This window comes from Tigriopus californicus, chromosome 7 (genome assembly GCF_007210705.1).
Source record: "Tigriopus californicus strain San Diego chromosome 7, Tcal_SD_v2.1, whole genome shotgun sequence".
NCBI lineage: Eukaryota > Metazoa > Arthropoda > Copepoda > Harpacticoida > Harpacticidae > Tigriopus > Tigriopus californicus.
Window position 1 is genome coordinate 4,024,027 of NC_081446.1, and position 12,625 is coordinate 4,036,651.

At 41.3% G+C, this 12,625-nt stretch overlaps 1 protein-coding gene across 5 annotated transcripts in view; it reads left to right on the plus strand.

Annotated features, from left to right (window-relative positions):
- The window catches only part of LOC131884394 (cyclin-dependent kinase-like 4), a 26,310-nt gene extending 13,758 nt beyond the window's left edge, over nucleotides 1–12,552 (plus strand). Inside the window, exons 1-7 of one of the 5 annotated variants that reach the window (XM_059232167.1) lie at nucleotides 704–1,091; nucleotides 10,146–10,457; nucleotides 10,530–10,693; nucleotides 11,435–11,568; nucleotides 11,760–11,963; nucleotides 12,030–12,146; nucleotides 12,211–12,552. In XM_059232167.1, the coding sequence (XP_059088150.1) occupies nucleotides 1,090–1,091; nucleotides 10,146–10,457; nucleotides 10,530–10,693; nucleotides 11,435–11,568; nucleotides 11,760–11,963; nucleotides 12,030–12,146; nucleotides 12,211–12,345 (1,068 nt within the window). In that variant the 5' untranslated portion in view covers nucleotides 704–1,089 and the 3' untranslated portion in view covers nucleotides 12,346–12,552. Of the gene's footprint in view, nucleotides 1–703; nucleotides 1,092–3,515; nucleotides 3,713–5,755; nucleotides 5,891–8,940; nucleotides 9,373–10,145; nucleotides 10,458–10,529; nucleotides 10,694–11,434; nucleotides 11,569–11,759; nucleotides 11,964–12,029; nucleotides 12,147–12,210 lie in introns of those variants that run through there. The other 4 variants (XM_059232165.1, XM_059232166.1, XM_059232163.1 and 1 more) reach the window with 4 other exon arrangements.
- Nucleotides 12,553–12,625: the final 73 nt, after the last annotated feature.

Consider the following 12,625-nt stretch of genomic DNA (forward strand, 5'->3'; position numbering starts at 1 on the left):
CACTACTTCAAGACCAACGAGAAAATGAAAACTTTGCAACAACCTGTTGTCATAAAATCTGCTGCGAGATCTGCCTTCGAATGAAGTCTGCATTAATCAACCGACAATTCTCATCTTCTATCCAATCTGGCAATTGACTATCAAAAACTAATCTATTCCCGAACACCAACCCAGACTAAACCCCACGACTTGTTTGGAGAGGATAGATTAGCTATTGAAAATCATTCTTAGTATTGGATCAACGCTATCTTGGTCCCAGTTTATATATAGAGATTCCAGTTGGGCTCCTGTATCAACAGGCATTTCATAAGCCCACCCCCGAACTCATTGTTCTTAGAACTCAGTATTGTATATAGAACACTGTTGTAGGCCTTGTCCTCTCGGCAGGACTTCACATTCATTGGTTTGTTCCTTTCCCACCTACCTGGCTATTGTTCCACGATATTTGGTAACCAAGGTGCACGAACGAACATTTAACCACGCATTGAAAACGGTAGGTAGGAAACTAGGCAGGAGAGCAGCTATAACGCGATTAAAAAATCTAGTCTCATCACTGCACAAACACATATCAATAAAAAGTCTTAACATTGGTCATTTACGTCATTTGGGTCTTCATTTTTAGTTTTCTATTGGATGGTATTGTGCTAACTTTTAAGAGTGTCCGATCTATGTGAATCTACTCCGGTCGCGTCTGTCCGTCTGTTTGGAATGGAACGAATCTGTCAATGTCCGTGTTGCCTTGAAAGGGTCGCCTCGTTGGTGCTCAGAGCCAATGCCGACCAATGCACTTCAGCCGGCCCGCCTTCCTTGGCCTTTGAGCCTTTTTCGATCAGTACAACAGGCCTGGAGTATTTATGCATTGGTGACTGGACTTCATGGCCTTTGGGGGACGGCCACGATTCGTCATATGAGCCTCAAGCTTAGTTACGGATTGCATTAATTGGCCTTCGACCTTGTTCGGCCACGAGGAAAGCCTCCTGAGCCATTATATTTGAGCCTTGTGATCTGTGGAAATCTCCTTGACCTGAAAAATGTTGTAAACTCTAAGGAACCGCGAATCAAGGTGGATTCTTTTAACGGGAGGACATCATGTGAGTACTAAAGATACACGGTTCACTCGGACGTATTGGTAAGGAATCTGTTTTTCTTCCGGCTTCATTGACGACTCTCCAAGCGAGCGAGACCTTGATCTTGAACCACTGCTCCCATTCCAATACAATATTAAGACAACATTTGGTTATTTTTGTCACTCTAAAGAAAACAATCAAAGCGTGATTTATGACAATGACTTAATGGAAGAACTCGAGGAATGGCCACAAAGCACGAGTAGGGTTTTTTCCACTTCTTTTATGTACTGCTTGGGCTAGATAACCGACAAGCCAGGAACACCAAAAATTGTGCCCCAAATCCCAGCCATAGAAGGTCACAAAAAGTCTGAAGTCATACAAAATGGATTAGGGTTAGTGGGGAATGTTTTGATTATTTCAAGACTCTTGTTATCATCGGGCAACGATCTACTGTAGAAGTGATTAAGACCCCTTCCCCTTAGCGTTTCGTTCCATGCGTATTTGGATTCGCAATATCAATCAAGAATTACAAAACAACGAATCAATTCAAGGCGTCCTTTGATGCTCTTTGCGACAACGTTTAAACAACCATCCGTTTAATACCTATGGTGACAAAATATTGAGTATTTCAACACACACTCCACGATCTTATATCTTCCTCATTACGATTCAACGGTTCCTGAAGATGAAATGTAATTTATATACCTCACATAACTTACACGAATTTTACACTTTTCGCGTGGCCAATAGACGTGGCAAAACCTTTCAAATTAGAGAGGCATGCACATATAAGTTACTTTTTTTTTAGGATATTTAGCGTCAAATGGTCGAAAACTGATTTGCTAGAAACCAAAATCAAAGTACAAGCAAATTGCGAATGCTGTTACCAATGATGATAGATGGTAAAAATGTTACAAGTAATCGAATTACCAGGCTAAATATGAATGCTTCAGCTGGCAAAAAGAATTTTGCGGAAGAAAGTTAACTCATAGGATAAGTAACAGACCCGTGGACTTGTTCTAATCGATCCATATCATAATGTCACTCGCTACCTTAAATAGTCTGCATCAAGTGCTCTAGTTTTATTCCGCCTTGCAAGGCCAGATTTTAGTCACCTATTGTTACTTCTACCATTCAATATATATGCGTTCTTTCAATCATGAAGCCATATTACTTGGACGGAAGTATCAACCTCTGAGGATCGTGTTTTTGCCCTACCTAGGAGAACCATAAAGTACCCAACTCCAACTCAATTGATTGTTACTTACAACACTTCCTGTGGTTTGCGGTTCCACACCATGGTGCCCAACCATGCACGAAGATCTGCTACAAAGGTTCCAGGATCAATTCAGGAACTGAAGTTTTTCTATTTATCATTTAAATGTTGCTCTATTCTGTCGATTATTATTTTGAAAAAGTAGATGCTTAATGAGAGAAGGGTTAAGAACCCTTAATTTATGGAAATCTCAGTACACGTGAAGGCTAATCACATGGTTTTCCGACATGTAACCTAATTTTGATTTATAACTCTTTTTGACAAGATGGTTGGTAACGGCAGTTTCTTTGTCTTAAAATTCCTGTTGACTTACTCGAAGGGTCTTGAATTTTCGACAATAGCGTGTCTGTTTGGTTTAGATATTACAAGTACTTCAAATTGTCCTTCTTAGCATGGAACCTGAGAGAGAAAGACACTTCTGTGAGGGGACAAAATGGTGTCAAATCATTACGTATTATTTTTCTAGTCTGCAAGGACTTTTTGATGATTGTTCATTATATGGTATAACTAAGCACAACTCGTTCCTCAAACGGTACATCAACATTGATAGCTAATACTTTGTGTGCTAAACCAAGAATGGTGTTCCAGTTTAAGATTATTATCAGTGGTCATGGCGACCTGGTTTAGTTTTAAAACGTTGCCGCATGTCTTTCTTGGGGAACAATCCGCGTTTTCTAGTAGCCCAAGCCTTACTTAGTCCAGTCCAGTCCATGTCTTAGCTTACAATAAGGAGTATGTATGTAGAGTATGAAATGGTCTTCCTCTGAGCACATGTATATAGTCCGTCGAGGGGAACATGCTATATGCCCTGGGTTCATTACTCTACTCACACGGCCCACATGAAACATGGACCAATAAACTGCGGAGACATCTTGATTGTCTACAGGAACATCCGATCTAGGACTTGCTAATCCATCGACAAAAAGTGGATCGGGATATGTTTTCTCTTCAGAGGACACTAATTATTAATTGGAATTATAAAAGCCCGACTTTGTCGCACCCGTTGTTTTAAGAAGTCCATGCGGCCAATTATCGTTTTTCATCGCCCCTTATACTTAATAGTGGTTCATGCTTGAGGGCGAGTGAGTCTAAAGTCCCTCTCTGACAATGGCAGGTGGTGTTTCATGTTCCACGCTGAAGGTGGGAACAAAATGAGGCTCTTTGGGAACAATTTTTGTTGTGGAAACTTTCATCAAGCCCCTCCTCGATTGAATTTAAGCTGCCAAGTTTAATATTGTGAATGCTGGGACACTGTGGCACCCGCTCTTAGATCCGACAAAATGGTCCAGGGTTCAAGTTCGAACGGAAACTCCCTGAACTCCTTCACCTTGTCGGCCATAACGAGAGCGAGTGCTTACCAAAATTTTTGGTAAGTTGAGTGTCTACGCCATTACGAGGTTTCCTTCACCGTAATTACAGTGTTTCCATGAAACTTTCCTTTGATCAATGGATCAGGCAAGAAGTTGTTGAGTTTGATTGGGTTGCTGACATGGAATGGAGTCGGTACCATCCATCATGAGAGGTTCAATTTTCCTTACAATTCTTGTCCCGTAACCAGAGGACATTTATGCCGAGAAGACTTTTAGCGTAAATGGTAAACATAGGGTGTCAATTGCAAAGGCCATTGCGGCCATTTAAAAAAAAAATGAAGGCAGCTAAAAATAATAATTAACCTGTCTCGTTTAATAGAGACCACTTGACCCAAATCTACCGAATGGAACTTGCGGCCCACCAAAAGGGCTTGAAGATGCCTATCTTCTTGGTTGGTCTTTGACGCGGCCTTTCTTCTCTCCGTTCTTCTTTGTACTTGTAATCGTGACGAATCTTGCTAAGCGCTCTTTTTTTAGGTCACAAGGGAAAAAAGAGCCAAAGGCACGTGGCAAATTTACTTCAGATCAAGATCTCGAATTTGTGCCGCAAAATTTGTGTTCTCCCCTGAATATAACATTCAGTTATTCACCAAACTTTTTCATGTCAAAACCGAAAAAGTCAGACTTTCAGCATCCTAGAAACGAAAGCGTCGACATTTAAAATGGAAAGCTTTCATCCCGTGACCGACCTTGGCATTTCGAAAAGCTCGCTTGTTCAAGGCCATTCGTACCTGTATTCCGCGTTCGTTTTGGACAAATCATTGTTGGGATTCTTTTTGCCAACCTTGAAGTCCATCTTCTGGAATTGTGTCCTTGCTTGGCTGGCTGACTGGATGGCCTTGAGCAACCTTGACAGAACAAAGAGGGCCTTGTACGTAACCTTGGAGCTCTGTTCTGGTTCGTATACAGCAAACAAAATGAAACCGTCACAAAAAGGCCTCCTTCTTCATACACGAAATCAGACTCTAACTGCCTCAGACCTTTGCCAGAGTAGGTCCCATGAAAGATTCAATTCCTACTTGAAATGACTTCAAAAGTTCTAAATTGTGCGGTCGGCTTCCAAATCATCAAGGTTTTCAAAAGAAAGTAAAATTGGACATCCACAAGTCACAAATTAAACATTCATACAACTTTTGTGTGTTTTGTTTCGATGAGATGTGCTCATATATGATTGGATGGTCCATTAGCTCCACCCACGATTGGTTGCAACCAAGAAGAAACTTCCATCCAACATGCAATTTCAAAACAAGCACAGCTTTTAGGAACTGGGCGGACTTGAGGTCTCACACCAAATTTGTGGACTCTTTCCGTCCACCAGGGTTTTTAACGCACTTTGTTGCACCTCATACATTGAACAATTCCGTTGCACTTCAGCTGCACCTCAGAGTACAAAAAAGAGTAATTTGTCTGTTTTGTAATTGCCGTAGTTACATTACGGGCTTTTTAAATCCCTTGCGGCCATGAGGCTAATCCACCATGAACAGGGATGCCGATCATTCGGATTGAATTGCTTTCCGAATAAGCCAATATTCGTGGGAATTGCACTTTGTGCCATAAGAAAAAAAAGTAGCCGATGCCGCGACCAATCTTTCCCGTAAGAGTATCTTCAATTCTCGAGAATAACCTGTTCACGCAAGGTGTTGACCGATTCCGAGGGTGCACCCCTGATATTTCATTAGGCGGGGCTGCACCATCCAGAATGGAACACCCCAAGAGATATGACGCCATAACGTTGTCACCTTGTCGTTCTTTGCTTGTTGTACAAGACCAAGATAGCCATGGGAGGCAACTTTTTTCGCTCGAAGCTGGAAGGACCTTTGAGAGCCATTGTACTGTATCTTGCTGTACATAGCTACCTTCAGTGGGAGCTCGTTCTGAGTCGGATTGCTGCAGTTCTGGCGTTCCATCCAGTTTGGATCCGTGGCAGCTTGAGGACGCTAGTGGTGCTGGAAGTTTTGACGGAACAATGAACAGATCCTTGCTTGTATCCAACAACAGACGGGCTCTCAAGGTCCTCAGTTGGGAAGGAAACAACGACACGAATTGACTTCTCATGGTGACGTCAAGACGAATCGACACGACTTAATTTGTGCTCCACGTGTTGGCTTGACGGAATTGGACCCTTCGACAATGTCGGCATCATCCAGGCAATCTGATCTGAGCTTTCGTAAAATGAGGTGAGAGAATGTGCCCGAGGGAATCAATCAGAATGGGTCATATCAAACGATTGTACCTACAAGGGGAAAAATTCAATGTCATTGAATCACTCTTCTTCAAGTCAAGTCTTCGAATCATAGTCTGAAGTTCGGGCGAATAATCTTAAGCAAGATTTAAGATAAGTTGAACACGAAGCAAAATTTTGGCATTTGTAAGAAACAAAGTAGAAAAACACGATATGTTGTATGAACACCTTCTGAGCGAAAAAAAATCCTGCAACATAAAATTTGAACTTTGAATGTCTTGGTACAAACTCAGTAAAATATGAAGTTCAAGTTAAACGAGAAAATCGCATGGACAACGATTTGTTCACAAAGCTTTAATTTCCACTTTAATGTGCCATACAAATGAAACAGTATGCTTTCAATGAAATCGGCAAAATTCGCAAGCCTTGCACTTTTCGGCCAATTCGCCACTGGACAGAAAAACAATAGTTAAGTTTGGTTTGATCTAGTTTCCTTGGGTTAGGTAAAGACGGAAAAGAACGACTTCCTTAGCTAGTAAATAACGATGTGTAACATTCTGAACTTTAATTTGCCTAATAAATTACTGGGATAGCGAAGTGGTCTGAGAGGCATCGTTAACGAAACAAGAACCAGTTTGGAAATGGGACCGCCCTTACAAATCTAGAATTTGAAGCAAGCATCATGTAAATAAACGATATGGGTCAGTTTCTTATTAAAGGCTTCAGCATAACTCACTTTGATGTTCATTTACTCAACAGCAAGTGTTTGAATTTGCCACAAAAATTTGCCTTGACAACGTCAGTACAGTGTTTCTACTTGAGATATAGAAATGGCAATCATAGAGGAAGCAGCTCCTAGAGAGTGCGATGAGAGCTAGCTAGCCAGGCGGACTAGTTTTCAGAGCCAATGAATGTCAGCTGACCGTCTGTTAGGTTATAGTTTCTGATTGTAGAGGCGCTGTTTTCCATCAGCTAGAGTTGCAATGTTCATTGGTTACGGAATCAGCTGCAGCAAAAAAAACACAACAAACTCGATTTTTACTCTTCTATGTGGCAATGGTGAAAATGATATCGAGTTTATGACTATGATTTTGGGGACATGACTGCGTTTTAAGTTCATGTGCTTATCATAACCAACATTCCAACCATTTCTCAAAGAAATGCATGGATTTGTCAGACTTGGCGGTGGTTTCCTGTTCCTGGAACACTTTTATTGCACAAGTTTCAGTTCCAATTGCTTATGGAAAGTCGTTGACTTCATGGAATCCAATTCCGTGGCTTCTTTTAACGACGAAATACTTATGTAGGTTGATTTTATCTATGATTGCTACGACTAATAACGTAAAAATACTTTGATTCTTTGTCTTTATGGCAATAGCACCAACACATTTCCGAATAAGCTTCTAACGCCACCATCAAATTATGCAAGTATAATTTTTGAAGTTCATATGTACATTACTGTGGTTTGAAGATCTCAAACGTAGGGTTGAGATCCTAGTTTGGGTGTTCAAGGACGGGCAGAAGCAGGCTTGTCCATTTTCATTTTTTTCATGCGATGAGTATGACATAGTTGTCTATTTTGTGCCTCTAAGAATGGTTTCAATGGTTTTGACAAAATGGTTTTGTTGAAGGGATTCAAGATATATGTGCAATATTCATGCGATCCATGAAGAAACTTCCGCATGAACATCGAGCAAGACTGTAGTAGAGGAATCATTCAATTGATCTTTCAGAGGTCTGTTATTTTGTCCAATGATAACTTCAAGTTAGAGATAAAGCCTGCATGGTGATTTTCCCAAGTCAAAGTTATGACAGGTTTGCTTGAAATCAATTTCAAATTAGGCATTTGTATTTGGCTTAGGAAGTAATGGAAAATCAGGGATTCATTAAGACATAATAATGTCTTTGTAGTTTAGAATCATTTCCAGTTCATGAAAGGAAGTCTAACAATGATTACGTTCATGCTCTCTTAAATCATCCTGAATGGTACGGCTTTTCTTTCAGTTATCACCTTACACATGATTCTAATATCCTGTCAAATGGAAGTCTGAGTTTGTTCACCGGGAAATCCACTTCACTTGATTATTCTCCATCTCTATTTTTTTCAACATGTCAACTTTGTTCCATATTCTGGGGGTTTCATAATTGAAGCAACTTATACTTCTTACTTTTTAAGCATCGTTCATGAATATGTACATTGAATTGCGTGTACGGTATTTCTGACGAGTAGTTTTGCACTTACCCAAAAAACTATCTTTTCATGTCAAGACCTTTTGCAGACTTTCTTTATTTTCTCATCCATCATTGAGATTTGTAGGCCCGGCAATCAGAAACTGTTCTTAATGGCATCAAGTTGCCTGACACCTGCCATGATTGCTCATTCCTTTAGGGCTGAACAAGCCCAACAGTTTTGGTTTCAGGACAACTTGGAGATTACCGTTACTACTTGCAATTACCAATTCGTATCCCATCGTTCTTGCTAAACTCGTTGATGAATAATATTTGATTAGCTGCAATTACGAAGCGCCCTGTCTCTAATTTATGATAAATTTGAGCCTTGAACTTACTTGGTTGCAAACCATGGTACCGAGTTCCTAAACCCATTGGGTAAGAATGTGTACATTCATTGGATATGTTCCACAACAATCACTTTGTTTAGCTTCACAATTATTTATCCAATGGCAACTCGAAGTAAAGTAGTCTATGTTATTTTGTGCCCTTCAACCACTAGCTGGGTTGCCGTTGCATTCACTACCAATCTTGCGTTCAAAAACAGGTTATTAATATCAGGTCATGGACAAATTCAGAAAATATGAATGTGACCTGAAAGAAGTTACTCAATTGCACCCAGTGACCTAATTATGGATACACTTGATCAGTCATCTTTTGCGCTTTGCGTTTCGATTGGTGAGACAAATAGCAATTTCCTGGATGATTAAATATCACCAAACAATGACTCTACCTGTTCCACATCAGTCGCCGTAACATAAGGTAGGCTCCATTGGAACACGCACATACCTGGATTATGTCAGGAAGTTCCTGCTTGGCACACGCTCATACACAACGCTCCAAGGTTTGGAGTGTCGAGAAAGGAATCGACATTCATCGAGCAATATATCTATAGTGCTAGCATTGGTTCGTTGTTACCTTCCACACTTGATAGAGCGGAGCAAATATGTTCCATGAACCAACATCGTGTCCCATAACGTTCTTGAATCGTGAAATAAAGTGAAAAGACGGCATATTCAGAGCCAAAATGACCAATAAAGGATTGATCTCTCTGCCCAAGTTGGGAGGATTTTGGCGGGTCTTTAAGCCTTCCTCCTCAGAGCGAGCCTTCAGCTCAGCGGATGAAGAGGACTTCATCTTATCGGACATAGTGGAAGGCTTGGAGAGTGATCACAAGAAGAAAACGGATTATGTCTCATTCAAAAGGTCGCATCCGGCCTCGGTGCCTAGTTGGAGGTCAAGGACTAGGTATGGAAGGGGTTTCCATGCATTTAATTTAATCTCCCATGAATCAATCACATAGGAAGCTAGCATTCCTAGCCCTGGAATAGATGTTCCGTTCAACTTTTGCCAAGGATGGAATACAATATTGATTGGCTGACTCATTCAATAATTGGCCTTGGTTGGTAGATATTGAAGAGCGAGTCCCTGTTTTAATTCATTAAGAAACCAGAATGCAGGTATTCATTGGAAGGGCTCAAGTCAAAGATTGGTTTTTGGAACCTCAACGGGAATACAGTCTGTGGTGGTGGTGTTCCATTGGCATGAAACCTGGAGCTCTCATACAAAAATTTGACGTAGTTCCATGTTACTTCCGCACTATCGTCACACAAGCCTGGTTTTTTTTGCCTGTTGTGAACCTGGTTCTTTAGGGAGGCAATCAATCTTCCTCTTGTAACTCATTGTGTTGCTTCGCGTCTTTGGAACATGGGCCAACGATTTGGGACAGAACAGGCTGAAAAAAGGGTAAACCGACATATCCTATAAAAACGCGAGTCGTGATTTATTTGTTGCGCTAGTTCATCCATCAAAAGTTTTAAATGGAATCGGTAAGGCAGAGGGGGGAGATGAAAATGCCTCTAAAACCTCGATTGCTAATCGATAGGGCCTGGTAACAAGAGCCTTTCAAAATGTCAGCTGAACAACCGCTGACACGATGTTGAAATATAGATGCCATATGGCCTGTGTTATCAGATCTATCGATAATTAGTAATGTCAAATCTCGTTTTTCTTTAACCCAGGTCAAGGGCCCCTTCACGCCTAATGGAGCGATATGAAAAGCTCAACAAGGTGGGCGAGGGTAGCTATGGGGTGGTCTACAAATGTCGAGCCCGAGATACTGGAGGTCTAGTGGCCATCAAGAAGTTCACAGAGACCGAGGACGATCCCTTGATCCGCAAGATCGCCTTGCGAGAAATCCGAATGCTCAAGAACCTCAAACACCCGAATCTGGTCAACCTCATCGAAGTGTTTCGCCGAAAGAGGAAACTTCACCTCGTGTTCGAATTCTGTGATTACACAGTTCTGAACGAATTGGAAAAGAACCCCAAAGGGTAATTGAGGCTCATTTGTCTTCACAAATAAAAGATGACACAAAATTGATAGATAAATTAATTGCTTTACAGTGTGGCTCTCCCATCGACGTTAAGCATGATTTGGCAGACCTTGCAAGGCATCAACTATTGTCACTCTCACAATTGCATTCATCGGGATATCAAACCTGAAAATATTCTCTTGACCAAGGAAGGTGTGGTCAAGGTCGGAGATTTTGGCTTTGCCCGAGTTTTTAGTAAGTATCCAGTGTTCAGGGTTGAGATTGAACGATCAAGGAAAGAAAGCTCTTAGTCCAAGGATCACTTAGAGCGAACCAAGAACGGCAGATTAATAATAAAAGACATGGATCTTCAAACCACATGCATGGACAGAAAAAGGCCATATGTCCAGGTTGATCAACGATTCAATGTATTGGATCAATTTCCAATATCCTTTTTGGAGAGTCGATTTTCAGACCATCTCTGGGTAATTTGCCTAGGGTGCTTTTTTATCCATTGCAACATTAGCCCTTTGGCGTGCTCAACTCCATTGAGCTCGTACATGGTAGCTGGTATTCACGAGGTAAATTTTTATGAAATTGCTACCTCATTCTTTATTCACGATAACAAATATTGGTTGAGCAATGAAATGTCGACAATTAGAAGACTAAGTGTCATTCTCACACCATCAGTCTTGCCAAGTCTTGCCAACTCACTTCTCACCTGAACTTAAGATCAAAGACTGTTCGTTAATATAGTACAAACATCTCAACCAGAAGAAGGTCTAAGCCCTTCTAAAAGTAAACTTCTCAAAAATTTGCCGAGGGCTTGGTTGGTAAAGTTTATGGGGGCGACTTGAGTCTCAATGCAGTTCTTTGGCTCATTAAAAACGCTCGTAAAGTCTGTCTTAACAGAGCTAGATAACAGGGGAATAAAACCCTCGATTCGTTTTTCTTGAACTAGTTGTACACCTTAAAACATGGTTCCTTTCTTTACAGCTCCCGGGGACAATTTCACCGATTATGTGGCCACTCGATGGTATCGAGCCCCCGAGCTCTTGGTTGGTGACACCCAATACGGCCCGAAAGTGGATGTTTGGGCCATTGGTTGTGTCTTCGTGGAACTTGTCAACGTATGTTTCAAATTGTACTTAATCATGCACGTTTTACAATACTCAAGAAAACACAAGAAGATCCTCATTTGCCTTGTGTAGCATTAGATATTCGGTATCATGAAGATCAACATGAATCTTCCACACGCTATCCGTTGACTGCCTGCCTTCTTAGAAATCCTGCTAACTGCGTATACCATGAATCATTCCAGGGTGAGGCTCTTTGGCCCGGCAAGTCTGACGTGGATCAATTATACTTGATTCGTAAAAACGTTGGTGATCTGATTCCGAGGCACATGCAGATATTCAAATCCAACGAGTTCTTCTGCGGGCTGAGCATTCCAGATCCAGGCACAATGGATCCATTGGAAAGGAAGCTGAAGACTACAGTTGCTGGCACACACGATTTCATGAAGGTTGGAACAATGCTTGTTTGGCAAAGGATACAATTATCGTCATATTTCCTTGGTTGATATTTTCAGAGATGCCTGGACAAAGATCCGGCCAAACGATGGACTTGTGAGGAGCTTCTTCACCACCCAATTTTCAGACTCCACCCTTTCAAGACACCAAAGATCTACGACAATCCGCAGAAACGAGTGAGTTCTAAGCGTAGATACCGAGGAAACCCAAAACTGAGACCAACATGTGCTTGTTTTGTAGGATACCAATAGCAACGGATCCATATTACCACCGGTTCAAAATGGTGGTGGCTCTCATACGGGCAGCCCAGAAGGCAGGAATGGCTATGGAGGCCAGGCCAAGAGGTCGGATGGACATCATTTCCCTCTCATATGACGACAGAAAGCGGAAAAACAGAAGAACTTCTTTAAACCCACTCTCCTACCGTATTTGAACTTATGACGACAACAACAACAACAACAACAAACCTGTTGGTTTATTTTCTCATTGTGGCCAAAATTCGAGGCCACTTTTATTCGAGGTTTTATATGTCGTTTCATTCAGAGCATTGGCTATGGAGGCCTCATTGAGGACCAGAGTACTGTTCNCAGTAATACTAAGCTTTTGAAGCGGGGCAACGAATATTAAAAAAAGGAGGGGCCCTAAGATCGAACCC